We start from the raw sequence: 27,364 nt of genomic DNA, 5'->3' as shown, positions 1-27,364 counted from the left end.
AGTGAAGTTCTAGGTGAGCTTGATGAACTGTACCTCATCTTTCAATGAGACATTTTACAGCCTGACAGACTCAATACTGAGTTCAACAATTTCAGATTATTACGTCAGCCACATTTTTTATTTTTTTGGATGACGGCTGTCGGTGATGATTCTTTTGTTCCCATTTTCATCTCCTCTAGACCCACCTTTTGTTTCTTTACTTGTCCCATTACCATCTCCTTCTGCCTTGCACTATCATCCCTTTTGTCATTTAATCTCTCTGCCCTCCACCCTCGCAGAGCCTGGAGGTAAGGAGCACGGAGCTGAAGGAGTGGAGGGATTGAGCAGCAGAGTGACCGGACTAGATAAAAAGCAAGGCCCTGGGAGTAGGCCTCAAATTAGCAAGGCCCAGAGGTTGGGAGGGTGAATCTGAAAGAGTTTGGGGGCGAAGTAGCAGAGCAGCCCGAACCCCGAGGGACGTGTGTTTCAGAGAGTGAGGTAAAAAAGTGACATCAGCTCAAGGGAAGAAGTAGCTCTTTACCAAAGTCTTTAGTTTATTTCTGTAAGTTCAGTTCATCTAATAAATAAATGCATCGTAGGACACCTCAGTCCCGTGGAATGCACACCCTGTTCAATGTGGGAACTCGAGGAAGCTTCTCATGTGCCGGACAACCACATATGCAGGAAGTGTTGTCAGGTTTCGAAGCTTGCGTCACTCCGTTCCATCTATGAGGCTGAGAGCGACATGGATAACACATTTCTGGAGGCAGTCACCCCACAGCTGAAGAGTAAATAGGCAGATAGGGAATGGGTGATCACCAGTCAAAGAGGACCAGGTAGGTAGTGCAGGAGTCCCCTCAGTATATTTCGCACTGAAACCGGTATTCTGTTCTGAATATTGGTAAGGGTGATAGTTCCACTGGGGAGTGCAGGCAGAGCCAAGTCCACGGCACCATGGGTGGCTCAGCTGTGTGGGGCTGGTGGAGGTGAAGAGGAAGTTTGGGAATGCAATAGTGTTAGGGGTTAGAGGATCAGACAGGTGTTTCTGCAGATGTTTGATTCCGGGGTGGGAGGTTGCGTCCCTGGTGCCAGGGTCCAAGATGTCACTGAACAGCTGAAGAACATTCTAAGGCGTGTGGGTAAACAGCCAGAGGTCGTGGTCCATAACAGTTACAGCGACATAGAAAGAAAGAGGGATGAGGTCCTGCAGGCAGACTTTAGGGAGCTGGGAAAGGGGTGAATAAACACATCCTGAAAAGGTAGTAATCTCTGTATTAGTCCAGCTGCCACACACCAGTTGAGTATAGAAATAAGAGGATAGTAAATTAATGTGTGGCTGGAGAGATGGTGCAGGAGGGAGGGCTTCAGATTCCTGGGACATTGGGACCTGTACAGGCCGGATGGGTTACACCACCACAGAGCAGGGATCAATGTCCTCGTGGGGCAATTTGCTAGTGCTGTTGGAGAGGGTTAAAATAATCACTGATCCTTGCGGCACCCCCACTATTCACTGCCTGCAATTTGAAAATGTCCCATTGAAGCCCACTCTCTGCTTCCTGTCTGTTAACCAATCCTCTATCCACACTAATATATTACCCCCAACACCAGGAGCCCTTATCTTGCCTATTAATCTTTTATGTGGCACTTTATCAAATGTCTTTTGGAAGCCCATATACACATCAACTGCATTACCTTCATTAACCCTTTCTGTTACTTCAGTAAAAAAACTCAAATCAAGTTACTTAAACATGATAAACCTTTAACAAATCCATGCTGGTTTTCTTTAATCCACACTTGTCCAAGTGACGTTAATTTTGTCCCAGATTATCGTTTCTAAAAGCTTTCCCACCACCGAGGATAAACTCACTGTTCTGTAAATGCTGATTTTATCCTTACACTCTTTTTTAAACAAGGGTGTAATGTTTGTAATTCTTCCATCCTCTGGAACCACCCCCTGTATTTAAGGAGGATTGGAAGATTGTGACCAGTACCTCCACAATTTCCACCTTCATTTCCCTCAGTATTCTCGGATACATCCCATCCAGTCCTGATGATTTATCAAAGTACAGTCAGCCTTTCTAGTACCTCAGTTTTAGTCATTTTTACCATCTAGTATGTCAACTACCTCCTCTTTCAGTATGACTTTGGCAGCATTCTCTTCCTTGGTAAAGACAGATGCAAAGTACTCATTTACCTTTCCCCCTCGTGGGAATATACCTCAACTGGACCCGAACCATCTCCTCTTTAAAAACAGCCCATTATTCCATTACAGTTTTACCTGACAATCTTTGAATCTGTCCCGATTAAATTGGAATCATTCTCAACCCACTGAAATTTGTCCTCCTCCAATTCAGTATTTTCACTCTCGATTGCTCCTTGTCTTTTTCCATTGCTAATCTAAACCTTATGATAGAATGATCACTGTTCTTTAAATGTTCGCCCAGTGATACTTAATTCACCTCATTCCCCAGATCCAGATCCAGGAATGCTTCCTTCCTCGTCAAACCCAAAATGTACAGATCAGGAAAATTCTCCTGAACACACTTCGGAAATTCTTTCCCCCCCCCTCCCCCCTGCCGTCTCTGCCCTTTACACTATTACTATCCCAGTTTATATTCGGATTATTGAAGTCCCCCATTATCACTATTCTATAGTTCTTTCACTTCTCTGTCATTTCCCTGCAAATGCGCACCTCTATATCTTTCCCACTAGTTGGTGACCTATAGAATCCACTCAGTATGTAATGGCACCTCTATTGTTTCTTAACTGTAACCAAATAGATTCTGTCTTTGACTGCTCCAGGACATCCTCACTCTCCAGCACTGTAATATTCTCCTTAATCAATAATGCCACTCCTGCTCCTTTCTTTCCTTCCATATCTTTTTTGAACACCTTGTATCCAGGAATATTTAGCATCCAGTTCTGCCCTTGTTTTTGAGCCAGTTCTTCATTATCACCACAACATTGTATTCCCATGTGTTTGTCTGTGCCTGCAGCTCACTAACCTTATTATCATGCTTTGTACATTTACATACATTCACTGTAAACCTGAATTAGATCTTATTGTATTTCCTCTTAGTCTGGCCCCACATACTAGCTCACAATTTCTTACTTTCGTGCTACCTGCCTCTCCCAATCCTTTGTGCACCTTGTTTCTCCTTTCTAATGCAACATCCTGGTTCCCATCCTCCTGTCAAATTATTTAAGGCCTCAGCTATTTACACTCTATATTAATGACTTGGATGAAGAGACAGAGAGTAATGTATCTAAGTTTGCTGATGATACAAAGCTTGGTGGAAAGGTAAGCTGCGGGGAGGATGTAGAGAGGCTGAAAAGAGATATAGACAGGTTAAGTGAGTGGGCAACAAGATGGCAAATGGAGTAAAATGTAGGGAAGTGTGAAGTTGTTCACTTTGGTCATAAAAATAGAAAAGCAGAATATTTTTTAAAAGTTGTGAAAATGGTAAGTGTTGATGTTCAGAGAGACTTGTGGGTACTCGTACAAGGAACACACAAAGTTAACATGTCGGTGCAGCAGGCTGTTAGGAAGGCAAATGGCATGTTGGCCTTTATTGCAAGGGGGTTGGAGTACAGGAATAAAGAAGTCTTACTAAAATTGTACAGGGCTTTGGTGAGACTGAACCTGGAATACTGTGTGCAGTTTTAGTCTCCACATTTAAGAAAGGATATACTTGCACTGGAGGTGGTGCAGCGAACATTTACTAAATTGGTCCCTGGGATGAGGGGGTTGTCCTATGATGAGACGCTGAGTAAATTGGGCCTATATTTTCTGGAGTTTAGAAGAATGAGAGGCGATCTAATTGAGACATAACAAGATTCTGAAAGGGCTTGATAGGGTAGAAGCTGAGAGATTGTTCCCACTGGTCAGAGTATCTAAAACACAGGGACACAGTCTCAGGATGAGGGGTCAATCATTCAGGACTGAAACGAGGAGAAATTACTGCACTGAAAGGGTTGTAGATCTTTGGAATTCTCTATCCCAGAGGGTTGTGGATGCTCCATCACTGAATACATTTAAGGCCGGGATGGATAGATTTTTGGTCTCGCAGAGAATCAAGGGATATGGGGAGCAGGTAGGAAAGTGGAATTGAAGCCCAAAATCAGCCATGATCGTATTGAATGGGGTAGCAGGCCTGATGGGCTGTATGGTCTACTTCTGCTCCTATTTCTTGTATTCTTGTGTGAAGGTTTGAGAGAGGGTACAGAAAAGATTTCTGAGAAAGGTTCTGGGGATGAGGGACTTCAGTTATGTGGATAGACTGGAGAAGCTGGGGGTCTTCTCCTTAGAGAAGAGAAGGTTGAGAGGAGATTGGATAGAGGTGTTCAAAATCATGAAGGGTAGCCTGCCCAACCTGAATCAGCCTGACTAAAATCATAGAATCATAGCATGATTACAGCACAGAAGGAGGCCATTCGGCCTGTCATGTTCATGCTGGCTCTCTGCAAGAGCAACTCACCTAGTCCCACTGTCCAGCCTTTTCCCCATAGCCCGACAATTTTTTTTTGTCTTCAGATAATTAACCAATACCCTTTTAAAAGTCATGCTTGAATCTGCCTCCACCACACTCTCAGGCAGTGTCCTCTAATTCTGGACTCACCCACAAGAGGAAACATCCTTTCTATATCCACCTTGTCAAGACCGTTCAGGATCTTATAAATTTCAATCAAGTCTCCCCTCACTCTTCTAAACTCCAATGAAAACAAGCCCAGTCTGTCCAGCCTTTCCTCATAAGACAACCTGCTCATTCCAGGTATCAATCTAGTAAACCTCCTCTGAACCGCCTCCAATGCATGTACATCCTTCCTTAAATAAGGAGACCAAAACTGCACACATTCTAGATGTGGTCACACCAATGCCCTGTATAACTGAAGCATAACATCCATACTTTTATTTTCAATTCCTTTCCTCATGAAGGATAGCATTCCATTAGCCTTCTTTATTACTTGCTGTATCTGCGTATTAACTTCTTGTGACTCATGCACTAGAACACTTAGATCCCTCTGCACCTTGGAATTCTGCAGTCATTCTCCATTTAAGTAATACTCTGCTTTTTTAATCTTCCTGCTAAAGTGAACAACTTCACATTTTCCCACATTATAATGCATCTGCCAGATTTTTGCCCACTCACACAACCTGTCTATATCGGTCTGCAACCTCCTTGTGTCCTCTTCACAACAGACTTTCCAACCTATCTTTGGGTCATCTGTAAATTTAGCTACCATGCCATCGCTCCCCTCATCTGAGTCATTGATGTCAATTCTAAAAAGTTGAGGCCATTTAACAATTTATATCAATGACTTAGATGAGGGGGAATAAATACTTTTAACAGAAGTCATCTGCTGCATTGTGTATTTTAAAGGTGAACAACACTGAGCTGCGATAGTTGTTACTGAGTGTTCCAACTTACTCAGTTACAAGGGGGAGACAATGTCCTTTCCAGATCAGGAACTCAGAACTTCACAGACAAGTAATATTCCCTTTTGCCGACAGTGTTACTTATGTTTTAGGTGGGTATTGGAGATTGGGTTCCCCATCTTCAAAAATATTTGAGAGAGGTGATGTGACTGGAATACCTTTGGATTCCTGTAATGCATTCCCATAGAAATCATAGCAGGTTTAAGGCACAGAAAGAGGCCACTTGGCCCATCGTGTCTGTGCTGGCCGAAAAATGATCCACCTGTACTAACCCCACCTTCCAGCATTTGGTCCGTAGCCCTGCAGCTTACAGCACTTGAGGTGCATATCCAGACTCCTTTTGAATCAGTTGAGGGTCTCTGCCTCAACTACCCTTTCAGGAAGTGAGTTCCAGACTATCACCACCCTCTGGGTGAAAAGGGTTTTCCTCATCTCCCCTCTAACTTTTCTACCAATCACTTTAAATCTATGCCCCCTCATCACTGACCTCTCTGCTAAGGTGACTAGATCCTTCACCTCCACTCTATCCAGGCCCCTCAAAATTTTGTACATTTCAATCAGATCTCCCTCAGTCTTCTCTGTTCCAAGGAGAACAACACCGGCCTATCCAATCTTTCCTCATAGCTGCATTTTTCCAGTCCTGGCAACATCCTCGTAAATCTCCTCTGTACCCTCATTTCTGTAATGAGGTGTTCAGAACTGCACACAGTACTCAAGTTGTGGCCTTACCAATGAGTTATACAGTTCCAGCATAACCTCCCTGCTCTTGTGTTATATACCTCGGTTAATAAAGGAAAGGATTCCATATGCCTTCTTAACCATCTTATTGACCTGTCCTACTACCTTCAGGGATCTGTGGACATTCACCCCAAGGTCCCTCACTTCCTCTACACTTCTCAGTATTTTCTCATTAATCATGCATTCCTTTGCCTTGTTTGACCTCCGCAAATGCATCATCTCACACTTCTCCAAATTGAATTCCATTTGCCACTTTTCTGCCCATCTGACCAGACCGTCACTATCTTGCTGCAGCCTCCAGCTGTCCTCCTCGCTACCTACCACACGGTCAATCTTTGTATCATCCGCAAACTTCTTGATCATGCCCCCTACATTTATGTCCAAACCATTAATATATACCACAAAAAGCAGGGGACCCAGTACTGAGCCCTGCGGAACGCCACTGGAAACAGCTCTCCAGTTGCTAAAACAGCCGTCAACAATTACCCTTTGTTTCCTGCCACTGAGTCACTTTTGTATCCACCTTGCTGCATTTCCCTGGATCCCATGAGATTTTATTTTTTAACCAGTCTGCCATGTGGGACCTTGTCAAAAGCCTTGCTAAAACCCATGTAGACCACATCAACTGCACTACTCTCATCTATCTTCCTTGTTACTTCTTCAACAAACTTGACCAAGTTGGTCAAACAAGATCATTCCTTAACAAATCCATGCTGATTATCCTTGATTAACCTGTGCCTTTTTAAGTGACAGCTTATCCTGTCTCTCAGAATAGATTCCAATAATTTGCCTACTACTAAGGTTAGACTGACTGGCCTGTAATTATTCGGTCTATCCTTCGCTCCCTTTTTAAACAGAGGTACAATATTAGCAATTCTCCAATCCTCTGGCATCACACCTGTATCCAGTGAGGATTGGAAAATGATGGTCAGATCCTCTGCTATTTCCTCTCTCGCTTCCTTTAACAGCCTAGGATACATTTCATCTGGCCCTGGAGATTTATCAACTTTGAAGGATGCTAATCCCATTAATACTTCCACTCTCCCTATGTTTATCACATCCAATATTTCACTCTCTTCTTCCTTAACTACAATATCTGCATCGTCCCCCTCTTTTGTGAAGACAGACATAAAGCATTCATTAAGAACCATACCAATATCTTCCTCTCCGACACATAGGTTACCTTTTTGGTCTGTCCTGGGCCCTACTCTCTCCTTAGTTATCCTCTTACTCTTAATGTATTGATAAAACATCTTTGGGTTCACCTTGATTTTGCTTGCCAATATTCTTTTATGCTCTCTCTTTACTTTTCTAATTTCCTTTTTGATTTGACCCCTCCACTTTCAATACTCTTTTTGGCTTTCTATAGTATTGAGTTCTCGGTGTCAGACATAAGCTTTCGTTTTCTGCCTTATCTTCCCCTGTTGGCTCCTTGACATCCATGGGGCTCTAGTTTTGGCCATGTCACCCTTTTTCTTTGTGGGAACATGTTTACCCTGAGCTCCTTGAATCTCCCCTTTAAATGCCTCCCACTGTTCTGACACTGATTTCACTTCAAGTAGCTGTTTCCAGTCCACTTTCGCTGAATCACTCCTTAGTTTAGTAAAATTGGCCTTGCTCCAATTGAGAACTCTAATTCCTGTTCTATCTCCTTTTCCATAATTATGTTAAAACTGACTGAATTATGATCACTACCACCAAAATGCTCTCCCACTGCCACTGCTTCCACCTGCCCATCTTCATTTCCTAACACTACGTCTAAAACTTTATTTCCAAAGTATATATTATTCATAAATCATAATAAAAAATACATTACAAAACAGTTCAAAACAGCACCAAATCCACAATACAAAGAGTGCAAAAGAGATCAGTTTCCTTCAATACAAGAGTCAGTTGCCTCACAACCCTTCCATTTCATTTTACCTGCCATGTACTTTTTGCAGCAAACAAATATTTTCTGGATACAGCCCGAGGGGTTTTCCCTGGATCCAGCCCCTTAGTTCAGCTTGGTGGGGGGGACCTCACACAGTGGTCTTTCCCCATTGAGCCTTTGCTGCAGCTGCCCCAAGCTTTAGTGTGTCCCTCAGCACGTAGTCCTGGACCTTGGAATGTGCCATTCTGCACCACTTGGTCGTGGGCAACTCTTTGCACTGGAAGACCAGCAAGTTTCAAGCAGACCAAAGGGCGTCTTTGCGCCCTCTATTGTTGGACTTGCAACATACTGGGCAAAGAAGTTCTCCTGAATGCACCTCAAGAATTATGTTCCCTCAATTCCTTTCACACTTAAAATCCCCTCCTATTACTGCCCTATTGTTCTTGCACTTCTCAGAGATTTGCCAACATCTCTGCTCTTCTATCTCCCTTTGACTGTTTGGGGGTCTATAGTACACTCCCAGCAGTGTGATTGCCCCTTTTTTTGTTCCTTATCTCAATCCATATGGCCTCATTTGCTGAACCTTCCAACATATAATCCCTTCTCACAGCTGCAACAAAATTGACACTCTCCCTCCTTCCTTATCCCCCACTATCGCGTCTGAAAACCCTGTAACCAGGAACATTGAGCTGCCATTCCTGTCCCTCCTTAAGCCATGTTTCTGTGATAGCTATGATATCATACCTACACATGTCTATCTGTGTCCTCAGCTCATCTGCTTTATTTGCTGTACTCTTTGCATTGAAATAGATACCCTTGATCACTGCCAAACTCATTTTTTAAATTTTCTAACCCTCGTTTCCTCTGTCTTCCAGACTCATGCATTAATTTTCCGCCTTCCATTTTAATTTCTGATTTTGTTCCATCTGATTTTACCCTCAGGTCCCCATTCGTCTGTCAAACGAGTTTAAACCCTCCCCAACAGCACTAGCAAAACTTCCTGCAAGGAACTCAGTCCCAGCTCTGTTCAGGTGCAACCCAGCCGGCCTGTACAGGCCCCATCTCCCCCAGAGCCGGTCCCAATGTCCCAGCTGAAGCTTTCCCTCCTGCACCATCTTTCCAGCCACACACTCATCTGTCTTATCCTTCTATTTCTATACTGACTTGCGCGTGGCACTGGGATTAATCCAGAGATTACTACTTTTGAGGTCCTGCTTGCTAATTTCTTACCTAGCTCCCTAAATTCTTACTGCAAGAACACATCCCTCTTTCTACCTATGTCACTGGTTCCAGTGTGGACCTTCAGGATGCTCTGCAGCCGCTCAGTGACATCCTTGACCCTGGCACCAGGGAGACAACACACCATCCTGAATTCACGTCTGCGGCCAGAGGAACACCCGTCTGTTCCCCTGACTATTGAATCACCTATCACTATTGCTCTTCCAGTCTTCCCTGTATCCCACTGTGCAGCTGAGCCAGCCATGGTGGCATGGATTTGGCTCTGGCTGCACTCCCCAGGTGAAACATCACATCCTTCAGTATTCAGAACTGAATAATTGTTGGAGAGTGAGATGCACTCAGGGGTCTCCTGCACAACCTGCCTGATTCTTTTTGACTGCCTTGTGGTCACCCATTCCCTCTCTCCCTGCATACACTTAAGCTGTGGGGTGACCACATCTATAAACGTACTATCCACTATCATGGATGCACCGCTGTGTCGCCAGCTGCCGCTCAAGTTCCAAAACCTGGAGCTCAAGCTGCTTCAGTTGACAACACTTCCTGCACAAATGGTTCTCCAGGATATGGGAAGCATCCTGGATCTCCCACATAGCACAGGAGGTGCATTCAACAAGGTTGAAGCAAGCTTGCCATTCCTTAATTTATTAGTTGACTCTTTGCTCTGCTAAAAAAACCTTCCAAATACTAAAACAGCTGAGAAAAATGCCAGCTACTCACTTGTTCCTTATTGTTAAGCTATTTACACACACACCCTAACAGTAATGTACTAATCCAGCTATTTAGAGTTATTCCCTAACAGCAATTACTCACCAACCAATCACCTTACAGCTTTCCTGTGATCTCACTGTTCACTTTTTCTTTTCAAACTCCGCGCGCCTGGACTCCTCTCCGCTGCTCTCCCGGATCTAGGCCGCAATCCTCAAGCTCTATTTATACACTCCTCACTCCCTGTTCTTCCCACATGGTATGAGCATGCCCAATGCATGATGATGTCATTAAACATGTTAATTGGCCATCTTGGTGTCTGTCTTTCTTTACCAGTTCCTCCCAATATATAACAATTCCAGAGTGTGTCCCATGCAATAAATGCACATTTTGATTTCTTTACAATAATTTCAAATATATTCTTTTGTGTGGCACTGCTGCAGATTTACTTCAATTTCCTGGGGACTGGCAGTGCTGCTGCCCGTTACCGCACAGAGTTCTTCAATGATACATTGTCTGATTCTGCCCTGTCTCAGCTCATCTGCTGCTGAAACCCTCTTCAATGCCTGTCAATCCAGGGAATCAAGGCAAGTCAGCTGTGGTGCTATAGAAATGTATTTCTCCTCCATTGTTTTTGAATGTATAAATATCAAGATATTATTGTCAAATGAGGTAGATTTTAAAATGAGCTGAGACTATGGCCGGAATTTTACAGTCCCCCACAGGAGCAGGCTGGTGGTGAGGGTGGCAGGTTGTAAAATTAAGTGGGAGGTGGGTGGAGGCGGAATCATTCCTGACACCTTCCTGCCCCTGCTGTAATTTTTCAAGGGGCGGTGGTGAGAAACACCCCGACCGCCCCAGGCCAATCAATGTCCTTAAGTGGCCAATTAACTGCCACTTAAGGGCTTCCTCCCACCGCCACTGGGGTGAACCCTCCTGATTGGGCACCCCGTACCTCATGGATGGCCCCCCATTGCACAACACCCCCCACCCCAGCCCCTAACCAATCACCCTTGCCTCACCGGGACCTGGCTGATTGTCCCTGGTGAGGCCCCAAAACTTATCTCCCTTCTGGGGCCGATGTCCATGATCCTTCTGTTGGCTGGGTGCAGTGCCATCAATGGCCACCGCTCCTGGTGCCGCAGCTGGGACTGACAGCTGCCGGCCGTCTGATTGGCCAGCAGCTTCATTAGGTGGGACTTCCTGCCTCAGAGAGGCGGAGGAGGCCAAGGATCAATTAAGAGTTTGGGGCACATAAAATGTTAGTGTGGCTCCCAGGCCCAGTGGAAGCGGGCTCACCCCCAACCTTTTGACCAATGGGCGGGGCCTCCCGCCGAATGTAAAATTCCAGCATATATCATGCAACCGGAGGATTGCAGTTAGGCTCCAACTGGAGGATTGCATCCAGTTCTGGTCACCACACTTCAGGAAGGATGTGAGGGTCCTTGAGAGGATGCAGAGGAGATTTACCAGAATGATTCCAGGGATGGAGGATTTTAGTTACAAGGTTAGGTTGGAAAAACTGTGTTTATTCTCCTTTGAACAAAGGAGATTGAGGGGAGATTTGATAGAAATGTAGAAGATTGTGACAGGCTTAGATAAGTTAGACAAGGAAGATTGGTTTTCTATTCACAAATGGTACAAGGACTAGGGGACACAGATTGAAAGTTTTGGGTCAGAGCTTACCGCAGAATACCCACCCTCTGACCTGCTCTTGTAGCTACAAAATTTATGTTCAAGAAAGAGTTAGATATAGTTCTTAGGGCTAATGGGATCAAGGGATACGGGGACAAAGCGGGAACAGGTTACTGAGTTTGGATGATCAGCCATGATCGTATTGAATGGTGGAGCAGGCTCGAAGGGCCGAATGGCCTACTCCTGCTACTATTTTTCTATGTTTCTATATGGCTGGTCCAATTAGGGTTCTGGTCAATGGTGACCCAAGAATGTTGCAGGTGGGGGATTCAGCTGTGATAATGCCATTGAATGTCAAGGAAAGATGGTAATATTCTCCCATGTTGGAGATGGTCATTGCCTAGCACTTGTGAAACGCGAATGTTATTTGCCATTTATCAGCCCAAGCCTGAATGTTGTCCAGGTCTTCCTGGATGTTGCCATGAGCTCCTTCAGTTTCTGAGGACTTGCAAATGGAACATAAACACTGTGTAATCATCAGAAAACATACCCAGTCTGACTTTATGATGAAGGGAAAGTATGATGAAGCAGCTGAAGATGGTTGGACCGAGGGCGCTGCCCTGAGGAACTCCTGCCGTGATTTTGTGGGGCTGAGATGATTGCTCTCCAACATCCACAACCATCTTCCATTGTGCTAGGTATGACTAGGGAGAGTTGTCTCCCCCTATCGCTATTAACTTCGATTTCACTGGAGCTCCTTGATTCCACACTTGATCAAATGGTCCCTTAATGTTAAGGGAGTCACCTCACCTCACCTCTGGAATTCAGTTCTTTTGTCTATGTTTAGACCAAGGTCATAATGAGGTTTGGAGCCGAGTGCTCCTGGCAGAACTGAGTATCGGTGAGCAGGTTATTAGTGAGTAAATGTCACTGGATAGGGCAGTCGACAACACCTGATTATTGAGAGTTGACTGATGGGACAGTGATTGGCCAGATTGGATTTCATAGAATCATAGAAACTTACAACACAGAAGGAGGCCATTCAGCCCATCGTGCCTATACTGGCTCTTTGAAAGAGCTTCGTCTCACGCTCCCTTTTTTTTGTCTGTAACGTGTCAGCTCTTCATCCTCAAGTACCTATCCAACTGTTTTAAATTATTTGTGGAATCAGTTTTCACCACCTTTTCAGGCAGAACATTCCAGATTCCATAAACACTCTGAGTGAAACATTTCTCCTCATCTCCCCTCTACACCTTTTTCCAATGTTTTTAAATCAATGACTTCTGATTCTTAACCACTTGTCAGAGGGAATAATTTTTCTCTATCAAAGTCTCTCATCATATTGAAAACCTCTATTAGGTCACACCTTAACCTTCTCTGTTCCAAGAAGACCAGTCCTAACTTTTCCAACTTCTTTCCATAACTGAACTCCCTCATCCCTGGTTGTTCTTCAATGCAGTTCTCCGCATTGAGCTCATCTGCCAAACTTATGTCCATTTCATCATCCTGTCTATGTCATCCTGAAGTCTACAATGATCATCATCACTATCTACTACATTGCCAAGCTTTGTATCATCTGCAAACTTTATAATGTTGCTTCCTGCACCCGAGTCTAGCTCCTTTGTTAAAATTGAAAAGGCAAAACTGATCCTTGGGAAACACCACAGCAAACACCTCCCTATGGTAGCATATTGGTAATGTTACTGGACTAGGAAATAATGTTTTTGGCTCTTAGCTGCTCTCTGAAATGGCCTAGCAAGCCACTCAGTTAGATCAAATCACCACAGAAAAAATCAGTGTGTGACTGCAGTGGTTCAAGAAGACAGCTCACCACCACATTCTCAAGGGCAATTAGGATGGGCAATAAATGCTGGCCTTACCAGCGATGCTCACAACCCAAGAATTAATTTTAAAAAGTCTGAAAAATATCCAGCCACCATCTGCTTCCTGTCATTTACTCAATTCTGTGTCCATATCGCCACTTTCCTCGTAATTCCATGGGCTTCCATCTTCTTAACAAGTCTCCCATGTGGCACTCTGTCAGATGCCTTCCAATATCCAGATATAGAATATCTAATGCACAACCTCAGTAAAACTCAATTCCACTTTTCATTACTGAACCTATTTCATTTCAATCTATTTCTATTTGCTGTTTTACAACCTTATATTTTTAATAATTTCATTTTCTGTCACGTCTGTTAAATCACTGTGTACACCGTGTCTAAATATTCATTCAGCAAGATATTTAATTTGAACTTGAGCAATATGGGTTGATAATTTAATCCATTGACTTGGTGGTATAGAAATGGTGTCTATATATGAGTAGTCAGAGGAGGAGTGGGGCCTATTCGGGACAAAGAGGCTGAGAGGCACCGGGCTTGGTTGGGTTCCCCTTGTTTGAATGTTCCTGGCCTGTACCTGAAGCATCTCTTCCTTAAAGATAACCCATTGTTCCGATACAGCTCTTCCTGACAGTCTTTGGTTCCGTTCTACCCTGGCTAGATCCCTTGTCATTGCATTGAAATTAGCCCTGTTCCAATCTAGACATTCTAACTTATTTTGTTCCTTGTTTTTCTGCATTACTTCTCTAAACCATATGATACGATGATCACTCTTACCCAAGTGCTTCCCCCATAGACACTAGGTCCACTTGTCCCACCTCATTTCCCCACACCAGATCCAGCAATGCCTCCTTTCTAGTTGGGCTGAGAACATATTGATCACGGAAGTTCTCCTGAACACATTTTAGAAAATCTGCCCCTATTTAACCTTTACTCTAAAATTATCTCAATTGACATTTGGGTAATTAAAGTCCCCCAATATAACCACTCTATAGTTCTTGTACATCTCTGACTTCCCTGAAGATTTGCTCCTCTGTCTCTCTCTCACTATTTGGAGGCCTATAGAATACGCGAAAAGCAGAATGAAAACTGGATTCAATCTCACTTTGAAGAAATGGAACCTGTGTGTCATAGCCGTCAAGCACACTGCACTATTGAACACAAGAAAGCCCCCAGCAAGTTAACATCCTTAGCACATAAAGTAGCCAGAAGCACTCTGCAAAGAACAGCCAGGTGCTGTGCAAATGACTACTGACAACACCTATGCAGTCGTATTCAGCTGGCCTCCGACAATGGAAACATCAGAGGAATGTATGACGGCATTAAAAGAGCTTTTGGGCCAACCATCAAGAAAATCGCCTCCCTCAAGTCTAAATCAGGGGAAAGGAGCAAGCAAATGGACCGCTGGGTGGAGCACTACCTAAAACTGTACTCCAGGGAAAATGTTGTCACTGAGACTGTCCTCAGTGTAGCCCAGTCTCTGCCAGTCATGGATGAGCTGGACGAACAGCCAACAAAATCAGAGCTCAGTAAGGCCATTGATTCTCTAGCCAGTGGAAAAGCCCCTGGAAAGGATTACCCCTGAAATAATCAAGAGTGCCAAGCCTGCGATACTCTCAGCACTCCATGAACTGCTTTGCCTGTGCTGGGTCGAGGGAGCAGTACCACAGGACATGCGCGATGCTAATATCATCACCCTCTATAAGAACAAGGGTGACCGCGGTGACTGCAACAATTACCATGGAATCTCCCTGCTCAGCATAGTGGGAAAAATCTTCACTCGAGTCGTTTTAAACAGATTCCAGAAGCTGGCTGAGCATGTCTACCCTGAGGCACAGTGCGGCTTTCGAGCAGAGAGATCCACTATTGATATGCTGTTCTCCCTTCGCCAACTACAGGAGAAATGCTGGGAACAACAGATGTCCCTCTACGTTGCTTTCATAGATCTCACCAAAGCTTTTGACCTCGTCAGCTGACGTGGTCTCTTCAGACTACTAGAAAAGATCAGATGTCCACCAAAGCTACTAAGTATCATCACCTCATTCCATAACAATATGGAAGGCACAATTCAGCATAGCGGTGCCTCATCAGACCCCTTTCCTATCCTGAGTGGCGTGAAACTGGGCTGTGTTCTCGCACCTACACTGTTTGGGATCTTCTTCTCACTGCTGCTCTCACATGCGTTCAAGTCTTCAGAAGAAGGAATTTTCCTCCACACAAGATCAGATGGCAGGTTGTTCAACCTTGCCCGTCTTAGAACTAAGACCAAAGTACGGAAAGTCCTCATCAGGGAACTCCTCTTTTCTGATGATGCTGCATTAACATCCCACACAGAAGAGTGTCTGCAGAGATACATCGACAGGATTGCAGCTGGTAGCAACGAATTTGGCCTAACCATCAGCCTCAAGACAATGATCATCATGGGACAGAACGTCAGAATTGCTCCATCCATCAATATCGGTGACCACGCTCAGGAAGTGGTTCAAGAGTTCACCTACCTAGGCTCAACCATTACCAGCAACCTGTCTCTCTATGCAGAAATCAACAAGTGCATGGGAAAGGCATCTGCTGCTATGTCCAGACTGGCCAAGAGGGAGTGGGAAAATGGAGCACTGACATGGAACACAAAAGTCGGAGTGTTTCAAGCCTATGTCTTCAATACCTTGCTGGACAGCAGCAAGGCCTGGACAACGTATGCCAGCCAAGTGCAATGTCTCAATGCATTCCATCTTCGCTGTCTCTGGAGAATCCTTGGTATCAGGTGGCAGGACCGTATCACCAACGCAGAAGTCCTCGAGAGAGCCAACATCCCAAGCATGTATGCCCTACTGAGCCAGCGGCACTTGAGATGGCTTGGCCATGTGAGCCGCATGGAAGATGGCTGGATCCCAAAGGACATATTGTACAGTGAGCTCATCACTGGCATCAGACCCACTGGCTGCCCATGTCTCTGCTCTATAGACGTTTGCAAACATGACATGAAGTCCTGTGACATTGACCACAAGCCATGGGAGCCAGTTGCCAGCGATCGCCAGAGCTGACAGACAGCCATAAAGTGGGGCTGAAGAGAAGCGAGTCGAACAGACTCAGCAGTTGGCAGGAAAAGAGACAGAAGTGTAAGGAGAGAACCAACTGTGTAACAGGCCCGACAACAACTTCACCTGCAGCGCCTGTGGAAGAGTCTGTCACTCTAGAATTGGCCTTTATAGTCACTTCAGGTGCTGCTCCACAAACTACTGACCACCTCTAGATGCTTACCCATTGTCTCGAGGCCAAAAAGGAAAGGATAGAATACCCTTAGCAGTGCGACAGACCCTTTCTGCCCCTCAACTCTAACCAAGTGGATTCTGTCCTTGCCCCTTCAAGGACATCCTCCCTTTCCAGCACTGCAATGTCTTCCCCAATCAGGATTACCACCCACCTCCCTTTTTTATTTCTCTATCTTTATATCCTTTATATCCTTGTATATTAAGTGCCAGTTCTCACCATTTTTAAGCCACTTTCTGTTATTGACACTACAACATATTCCCACACTATTTGTGCTTGCAGCTCACCAACCTTATCCACATCACTTAGTGCATTTACACACATGTATTGTCATCCTGTCTTTGCATTTCTCACAGTCCTTTTCAGTCCATTCCCATTCAATCCAGAACTACTCTCTTCTCTTGTACTGTCTAACACTCTCATTCTGACGCCACCTTATACTTTGCTATTTTCTACTCTAATGCTATCTGTCCCTTTCAATTCTCTGTGCACCTTGCTGTGCCTCTCTTGTATTATCTCCTGGTTCCCACATCCCTGCCAAGTTAGTTTAAACCCTCACCAATAGCACCAGCAAATCGCCCAGCAAGGAAACTTGTCCCAGCTCTGGTCAGGTGCAACTTGTCCAGCCTGTACATGTCCCAACTTCTCCAGAACTGGTCCCAGTGCCCCAGTAATCGATAGCCCCCTCCTGCACCATCTTTCCAGCCACGCATTCATCTGCACGATCCTCCTATTTCTATACTCACTTGCTTTCATGTACTTCAGGTTCTTCCTCTAAATTGGAGTGAAAGAACACATTGGAATGGGCGGCACAGTAGCGTTGTGGTTAGCACTGCAGCCTCACAGCTCCAGCGACCCGGGTTCAATTCTGGGTACTGCCTGTGTGGAGTTTGCAAGTTCTCCCTGTGTCTGCGTGGGTTTTCTCCGGGTGCTCCGGTTTCCTCCCACAAGCCAAAAGACTTGCAGGTTGGTAGGTAAATTGGCCATTATAAATTGCCCCCAGTATAGGTAGGTGGCAGGGAAATATAGGGACAGGTGGGGATGTGGTAGGAATATGGGATGAGTGTAGGATTAGTATAAATGGGTGGTTGATGGTCAGCACAGACTCGGTGGGCCGAAGGGCCTGTTTCAGTGCTGTATCTCTGAACTAAACTAAACTAAAAATTACAGCTAATGGGATACGAAGTGTCTCCTGGCAAGGCAAAGCATGTGCAGAGCGATCACCAACATCATCTGTGTATCTGAACAGTTTCCAGCTTCCAGTATGTGTCTGCGCATTCACGTATCAACGTCACCACGTTATGACATCAGATGTAATGATGCCCAAGTGTTCCTTCACTCCTCAATGGCCGCGATCACTACCTCCATCCCCTCCAACACTACCCCACTCTCTACCGCAATCACTACCTCCATCCCCTCCAACACTACCCCATTCCCTCCCACGCTCACCACCTCCATCCCCTCCAACACTACCCCCTTCCCTCCCACGCTCACCACCTCCATCCCCTCCAACACTACCCTACTCCCTCCCACGATCACCACCTCCATCCCCTCCAACACTACCCCACTCCCTCCCACGATCACCACCTCCATCCCCTCCAACACTACCCTACTCCCTCCCACGATCACCACCTCCATCCCCTCCAACACTACCCCACTCCCTCCCGCGATCACCACCTCCATCCCCTCCAAAACTACCCCACTCCCTACCGCTATCACCACCTCCATCCCCTCCAACACTACACCACTTCCTCCAGCGATCACCACCTCCATCCCCTCCAACACTACCCCACTCCCTCCCATGATCACCACCTCCATCCCCTCCAACACTACCCCACTCCATCCCACGATCACCACCTCCATCTCCTCCAACACTACCCCTCTCCCTACAGCAAACACCACCTCCATCTCCTCCAACACTACCTCACTCCCTCCTGCAATCACCACCTCCATCCCCTCCAACACTACCCCACTCCCTTCCACGATCACCACCTCCATCCCCTCCAACACGACCACACTCCCTCCCACGATCACCACCTCCATCCCCTCCAACACTACCCCATTCCCTCCAGCAATAATCACCTCCATCCCCTCCAACACTACCTCACTCCCTCCTGCAATCACCACCTCCATCCCCTCCAACACTACACCACTACCTCCAACGATCACCACCTCCATCCCCTCCAACACTACCCCACTCCCTCCCATGATCACCACCTCCATCCCCTCCAACACTACCCCACTCCGTCCCACGATCACCACCTCCATCTCCTCCAACACTACCCCTCTCCCGACCGCAATCACCACCTCCATCTCCTCCAACATTACCCCACTCCATCCCGCAAACACCACCTCCATCCCCTCCAACACTACCCCACTCCCTCCCACGATCACCACCTCCATCTCCTCCAACACTACCCCTCTCCCTACCGCACTCACCACCTCCATCTCTTCCAACACTACCCCCTTCCCTCCCGCAATCACCACCTCCGTCCGCTCCAACACTACCCCACTCCCTCCCATGATCACCACCTCCAGCCCCTCCAACACTACCCCATTCCCGCCCGCGATCACCACCTCCATCCTCTCCAACACTACTGCACTCCCTTCCATGATCACCACCTCATCCCCTCCAACACTACCCCACTCCGTCCCGTGATCACCACCTCCATCCCCTCCAACACTACCTCACTCTCTCCTGCAATCACCACCTCCATCCCCTCCAACACTACCCCACTCCGTCCCGTGATCACCACCTCCATCCCCTCCAACACTACCCCATTCCCTCCCACGATCACCACCTCCATCCCCTCCAACACTACCCCATTCCCTCCAGCAATAATCACCTCCATCCCCTCCAACACTACCTCACTCCCTCCTGCAATCACCACCTCCATCCCCTCCAACACTACCCCACTCCCTTCCACGATCACCACCTCCATCCCCTCCAACACTACCACACTCCCTCCCACGATCACCACCTCCATCCCCTCCAACACTACCCCATTCCCTCCAGCAATAATCACCTCCATCCCCTCCAACACTACCTCACTCCCTCCTGCAATCACCACCTCCATCCCTTCCAACACTACCCCACTCCCTCCCACGATCACCACCTCCATCCCCTCCAACACTACCACACTCCCTCCCACGATCATCACCTCCATCCCCTCCAACACTACCCCACTCCCTCCCGCGATCACCACCTCCATCACCTCCAACACGACCCCATTCCCTCCCACGATCACCACCTCCATCACCTCCAAAACTACCCCACTCCCTCCCGCGATCACCACCTCCATCACCTCCAACACTACCCCATTCCCTCCCGCGATCACCACCTCCATCACCTCCAACACGACCCCACTCCCTCCCGCGATCACCACCTCCATCACCTCCAACACTACCCCACTCCCTCCCTCGATCACCACCGCCATCACCTCCAACACTACCCCACTCTCTCCCGCGATCACCACCTCCAACCCCTCCAACACTACCCCACTCCCACCCGCGATCACCGCCTCCATCTTCTCCAACACTACCCCACTCCCGCCCGCGATCACCACCTCCATCTTCTCCAACACTACCCCACTCCCTCCCACGATCACCACCTCCATCCCCTCCAACACTACCCCACTCCCGCCCGCGATCACCACCTCCATCCTCTCCAACACTACTGCACTCCCTTCCATGATCACCACCTCATCCCCTCCAACACTACCCCACTCCGTCCCGTGATCACCACCTCCATCCCCTCCAACACTACCTCACTCCCTCCTGCAATCACCACCTCAATCCCCTCCAACACTACCCCACTCCGTCCCGTGATCACCACCTCCATCCCCTCCAACACTACCCCATTCCCTCCCACGATCACCACCTCCATCCCCTCCAACACTACCCCATTCCCTCCAGCAATAATCACCTCCATCCCCTCCAACACTACCTCACTCCCTCCTGCAATCACCACCTCCATCCCCTCCAACACTACCCACTCCCTTCCACGATCACCACCTCCATCCCCTCCAACACTACCACACTCCCTCCCACGATCACCACCTCCATCCCCTCCAACACTCCCCCATTCCCTCCAGCAATAATCACCTCCATCCCCTCCAACACTACCTCACTCCCTCCTGCAATCACCACCTCCATCCCCTCCAACACTACCCCACTCCCTCCCACGATCACCACCTCCATCCCCTCCAACACTACCACACTCCCTCCCACGATCATCACCTCCATCCCCTCCAACACTACCCCACTCCCTCCCGCGATCACCACCTCCATCACCTCCAACACGACCCCATTCCCTCCCACGATCACCACCTCCATCCCCTCCAACACTACCCCACTCCCTCCCACGATCACCACCTCCATCACCTCCAAAACTACCCCACTCCCTCCCGCGATCACCACCTCCATCACCTCCAACACTACCCCATTCCCTCCCGCGATCACCACCTCCATCACCTCCAACACGACCCCACTCCCTCCCGCGATCACCACCTCCATCACCTCCAACACTACCCCACTCCCTCCCTCGATCACCACCGCCATCACCTCCAACACTACCCCACTCTCTCCCGCGATCACCACCTCCAACCCCTCCAACACTACCCCACTCCCACCCGCGATCACCGCCTCCATCTTCTCCAACACTACCCCACTCCCGCCCGCGATCACCACCTCCATCTTCTCCAACACTACACCACTCCCTCCCACGATCACCACCTCCATCCCCTCCAACACTACCCCACTCCCGCCCGCGATCACCACCTCCATCTTCTCCAACACTACCCCACTCCCTCCCACGATCACCACCTCCATCCCCTCCAACACTACCCCACTCCCTCCCACGATCACCACCTCCATCCCCTCCAACACTACCCCTCTCCCTCCCACGATCACCACCTCCATCCCCTCCAACACTACCCCACTCCCTCCCATAATCACCACCTCCATCCCCTCCAACACTACCCCACTCCCGCCCGCGATCACCACCTCCATCTTCTCCAACACTACCCCACTCCCTTCCACGATCAGCACCTCAACCCCTCCAACACTACACCTCTCCCTCCCACGATCACCACCTCCATCCCCTCCAACTCTACGCCACTCCCTCCCGCAATCACCACCTCCATCTCCTCCAACACTGCCCCATTCCCTCCTGAAAATCGCCACCTCCATCTGCTCCCACACTAACCCACTCCCTCCAGCAATCAAAACCTCCTACTCCTCCAACACTAACCCACTCCCTCCTGCAATCACCACCTCCATCCCCTCCAACACTACCCCACACCGTCCCGTGATCACCACCTCCATCCCCTCCAACACTAACCCACTCCCTCCAGCAATCAAAACCTCCATCTCCTCCAACACTAACCCACTCCTTCCTGCAATCACCACCTCCATCCCCTCCAACACTACCTCACTCCCTCCTGCAATCACCACCTCCGTCCCCTCCAACACTACCCCACACCCTCCCACGATCACCACCTCCTTCCCCTCCAACACTACCACACACCCTCCCACGATCACCACCTCCATCCCCTCCAACACTACCCCATTCCCTCCAGCAATAATCACCTCCATCCCCTCCAACACTACCTCACTCCCTCCTGCAATCACCACCTCCATCCCCTCCAACACTACCCCATTCCCTCCCACGATCACCACCTCCATCCCCTCCAACACTACCCCACTCCCTCCCACGATCACCACCTCCATCCCCTCCAACACTACCCCACTCCCTCCCGCGATCACCACCTCCATCACCTCCAACACTACCCCATTCCCTCCCGCGATCACCACCTCCATCCCCTCCAACACTACCCCACTCCCTCCCACGATCACCACCTCCATCCCCTCCAACACTACCCCACTCCCTCCCTCGATCACCACCTCCATCACCTCCAACACTACCCCACTCCCTCCTGCAATCACCACCTCCATCCCCTCCAACACTAACCCACTCCCTCCAGCAATCAAAACCTCCATCTCCTCCAACACTAACCCACTCCCTCCTGCAATCACCACCTCCATCCCCTCCAACACTACCTCACTCCCTCCTGCAATCACCACCTCCGTCCCCTCCAACACTACCCCACTCCCTCCCACGATCACCACCTCCATCCCCTCCAACACTACCTCACTCCCTCCTGCAATCACCACCTCCATCCCCTCCAACACTACCCCACTCCCTCCCACGATCACCACCTCCATCCCCTCCAACACTACCCCACTCCCTCCCACGATCACCACCTCCATCCCCTCCAACAGTACCCCACTCCCTCCCGCGATCACCACCTCCATCACCTCCAACAGTACCCCATTCCCTCCCGCGATCACCACCTCCATCCCCTCCAACACTACCCCACTCCCTCCCACGATCACCACCTCCATCCCCTCCAACACTACCCCACTCCCTCCCGCGATCACCACCTCCATCACCTCCAACACTACCCCATTCCCTCCCGCGATCACCACCTCCATCCCCTCCAACACTACCCCACTCCCTCCCACGATCACCACCTCCATTCCCTCCAACACTACCCCACTCCCTCCCTCGATCACCACCTCCATCACCACCAACACTACCCCACTCCCTCCTGCAATCACCACCTCCATCCCCTCCAACACTACCCCACACCGTCCCGTGATCACCACCTCCATCCCCTCCAAAACTAACCCACTCCCTCCAGCAATCAAAACCTCCATCTCCTCCAACACTAACCCACTCCCTCCTGCAATCACCACCTCCATCCCCTCCAACACTACCTCACTCCCTCCTGCAATCACCACCTCCGTCCCCTCCAACACTACCCCACTCCCTCCCACGATCACCACCTCCATCCCCTCCAACACTACCACACTCCCTCCCACGATCACCACCTCCACCCCCTCCAACACTACCCCATTCCCTCCAGCAATAATCACCTCCATCCCCTCCAACACTACCTCACTCCCTCCTGCAATCACCACCTCCATCCCCTCCAACACTACCCCACTCCCTCCCACGATCACCACCTCCATCCCCTCCAACACTACCCCACTCCCTCCCACGATCACCACCTCCATCCCCTCCAACAGTACCCCACTCCCTCCCGCGATCACCACCTCCATCACCTCCAACACTACCCCATTCCCTCCCGCGATCACCACCTCCATCCCCTCCAACACTACCCCACTCCCTCCCACGATCACCACCTCCATCCCCTCCAACACTACCCCACTCCCTCCCTTGATCACCACCTCCATCACCTCCAACACTACCCCATTCCCTCCCGCGATCACCATCTCCATCACCTCCAACACTACCCCACTCCCTCCCGCGATCACCACCTCCATCACCTCCAACACTACCCCACTCCCTCCCGCGATCACCACCGCCATCACCTCCAACACGACCCCACTCCCTCCCGCGATCACCACCTCCAACCCCTCCAACACTACCCCACTCCCGCCCGCGATCACCACCTCCATCCCCTCCAACACTACCCCACTCCCTCCCACGATCACCACCTCCATCCTCTCCAACACTGCCCCACTCCCGCCCGCGATCACCACCTCCATCTTCTCCAACACTACCCCACTCCCTCCCACGATCACCACCTCCATCCCCTCCAACACTACCCCACTCCCTTCCACGATCAGCACCTCATCCTCTCCAACACTACCCCTCTCCCTCCCACGATCACCACCTCCATCCCCTCCAACACTACCCCACTCCCTCCCACAATCACCACCTCCATCCCCTCCAACACTACCCCACTCCCGCCCACGATCACCACCTCCATCTTCTCCAACACTACCCCACTCCCTTCCACGATCAGCACCTCATCCCCTCCAACACTACCCCTCTCCCTCCCACGATCACCACCTCCATCCCCTCCAACTCTACGCCACTCCTTCCCGCAATCACCACCTCCATCTCCTCCAACACTACCCCATTCCCTCCTGAAAATCGCCACCTCCATCTGCTCCCACACTAACCCACTCCCTCCAGCAATCAAAACCTCCATCTCCTCCAACATTAACCCACTCCCTCCTGCAATCACCACCTCCATCCCCTCCAACATGACCCCACTCCCTCCCGCAATTACCACCTCCATCCCCTCCAACACTACCCCACTCCTTCCCGCGATCACCACCTCCATCTTCTCCAACACTACCCCACTCCCTTCCACGATCAACGCCTCATCCCCTCCAACACTACCCCCTCCCTCCCACGATCACCACCTCCATCCCCTCCAACTCTACGCCACTCCCTCCCGCAATCACCACCTCCATCTCCTCCAACACTACCCCATTCCCTCCTGAAAATCGCCACCTCCATCTTCTCCAACACTACCCCACTCCCTTCCACGATCAGCACCTCATCCCCTCCAACACTACCCCTCTCCCTCCCACGATCACCACCTCCATCCCCTCCAACTCTACGCCACTCCTTCCCGCAATCAAAACCTCCATCTCCTCCAACACTAACCCACTCCCTCCTGCAATCTCCACCTCCATCCCCTCCAACACTATCCCATTCCCTCCTGCAATCACCACCTCCATCTCCTCCAACACTACCCCACTCCCTCCAACTATCACCACCTCCATCCTCTCCAACACTACCCCACTCCCTCCTGCAATCACCACCTCCATCCCCTCCAACACTACCCCATTCCCTCCTGCAATCACCACCTCCATCCCCTCCAACACTACCCCACTCCCTTCCACGATCACCTCCTCCATCCCCTCCAGCACTACCCCATTCCCTCCAGCGATCACCACCTCCATCCCCTCCAACACTACCCCACCCCCTCCCACTATCACCGCCTCCATCCCCTCCAACAATATCCCACTCCCTCTCACTATATCCACCTCCATCCCTTCCAACACTACCGCACTCCCTTCCACGATCACCACCTCCATCCCCTCCAACACTACCGCACTCCCTTCCACTATCGCCACCTCCATCCCCTCCAATATTACCCCACTCCCTCCTGCGTTCACCATCTCCATCCCCTCGAACACTACCCCACTCCCTCCTGCGTTCACCATCTCCATCCCCTCCGACACTACCCCACCCCCTCCCACAATCACCACCTCCATCTCCTCCAACACTACCCCAATCCCTCCTGCATTCACCATCTCCATCCCCTCCAACACTACCCCACTCCCTCCTGCATTCACCATCTCCATCCCCTCCGACACTACCCCACCCCCTCCCACAATCACCACCTCCATCTCCTCCAACACTACCCCAATCCCTCCTGCGTTCACCATCTCCATCCCCTCCAACACTACCCCACTCCCTCCCACGATCACCACCTCTATTCCTCCAACAGTCCCCCACTCCCTCCCGCGATCAGCACCTTGATCACTGCTTCTCTACTTCACTCCCTCCCATAGTTCCCTATCACGGCAGCCAGCTCCCACGTGGTCATTGCTCCATCCTGCTGCTCCCGCCTGCTCACCGCTCCATCCCGCCACTCACGCCTGCTCACCGCTCCATCCCACTGCTGCCGCCTGCTCACCACTCCATCCCGCTGCTCCCCCCTGCTCACCGCTCCATCCCGCCGCTCCTGCCTGCTCACCACTCCATCCCGCTGCTCCTGCCTGCTCACCGCTCCATCCAACTGCTCCCGCCTGCTCACCACTCCATCCCGCTGCTCCCCCCTGCTCACCTCTCCATCCCACTGCTCCCGCCTGCTCACCGCTCCATCCCACTGCTCCCGCCTGCTCACCACTCCATCCCGCCACTCCCGCCTGCTTACCGCTCCATCCCACTGCTCCCGCTTGCTCACCACTCCATCCCGCTGCTCCCGCCTGCTCACCACTCCATCCCACTGCTCCCGCCTGCTCACCACTCCATTCCACCGCTCACGCCTGCTCACCGCTCAATCCCGCCGCTGCCGACTCTTCGCCACTCCTGACTGCTCACCGCTCCATCCCACCGCTGCCAACTCTTCGCCGCTCCATCCCACTTCTCACTTCCCGCCTTGTTGCTAGCATCCCACTTGCTCCCCATCCACTATCTCTCCGACCAGCGAAGTGAGGATCGAGCGGTGGGAGGGAACAACGAGCAGACCGGCTTGGAAGAGAAAGGCAAGATTGACTGGTGAACAGTCGGGAACAGTGGGATGGAGCGGCAGGCACAGGAGGGAGCGGGGAAGTGAAGCGGTGATCCCGGGATGCAGTGGGCTGCTGTTTGGGAGTGGGGTGGAGACAGCGATCACGGCCATTGGGAGGTGAGGGGGTTTGGGTTCAATTCCTTTTTTGTGACAAATTGAGCAGCGCCATCTTTATTACTGGCGGCTGCCTGAGACGTCACAGACAGCGAGATTTCAGTTGAAGAGGCTGCTTTTGTGCATGTGCCAGTACTGCGCCACCTAGTGGTTACGTTGTCAACAAACGCAGCCTTTAACTAATGATCTTTACATGTCCTGCAGGAGGGAATTGTGTGGTTCACAGAAAACCAAAACTGAAATGTGGATTCTGATCCCAAAACGCCAATTAAAAGTCCTGAAATACAATGTAACGAAAAGGAATTTAGCTTATTTCGTTGCACTGGAACAGTGGTCATGGTTAAGGTTATTTTTCACTTGTATTTTTATTTTTTGAGTTGTCAGTTTTTGAGTTTATTCTTTCTTTCTTGTG

The 27,364-nt window shown here is 49.7% G+C and overlaps 2 protein-coding genes across 2 annotated transcripts in view; one reads left to right on the top strand and one right to left on the bottom strand.

Annotated features, from left to right (window-relative positions):
* LOC137345916 (butyrophilin subfamily 1 member A1-like) overlaps positions 1 to 27,364 on the bottom strand; it is a 148,022-nt gene that overhangs the window by 8,083 nt on the left and 112,575 nt on the right. The gene's annotated exons all lie outside the window — the stretch shown is intronic.
* LOC137346300 (uncharacterized) lies at positions 18,516 to 26,716 on the top strand. Its single transcript, XM_068009781.1, is given in 9 exon segments — positions 18,516 to 19,369; positions 20,353 to 20,422; positions 20,425 to 20,538; positions 21,300 to 21,392; positions 22,410 to 22,460; positions 22,965 to 23,057; positions 23,784 to 23,852; positions 25,089 to 25,607; positions 26,117 to 26,716. Coding segments are annotated over 9 exon segments (2,463 nt in total).

Source organism: Heterodontus francisci, chromosome 29 (genome assembly GCF_036365525.1).
Source record: "Heterodontus francisci isolate sHetFra1 chromosome 29, sHetFra1.hap1, whole genome shotgun sequence".
Taxonomy (NCBI): Eukaryota; Metazoa; Chordata; class Chondrichthyes; order Heterodontiformes; family Heterodontidae; genus Heterodontus; species Heterodontus francisci.
This window is presented reverse-complemented; position numbering and strand designations above follow the sequence as displayed.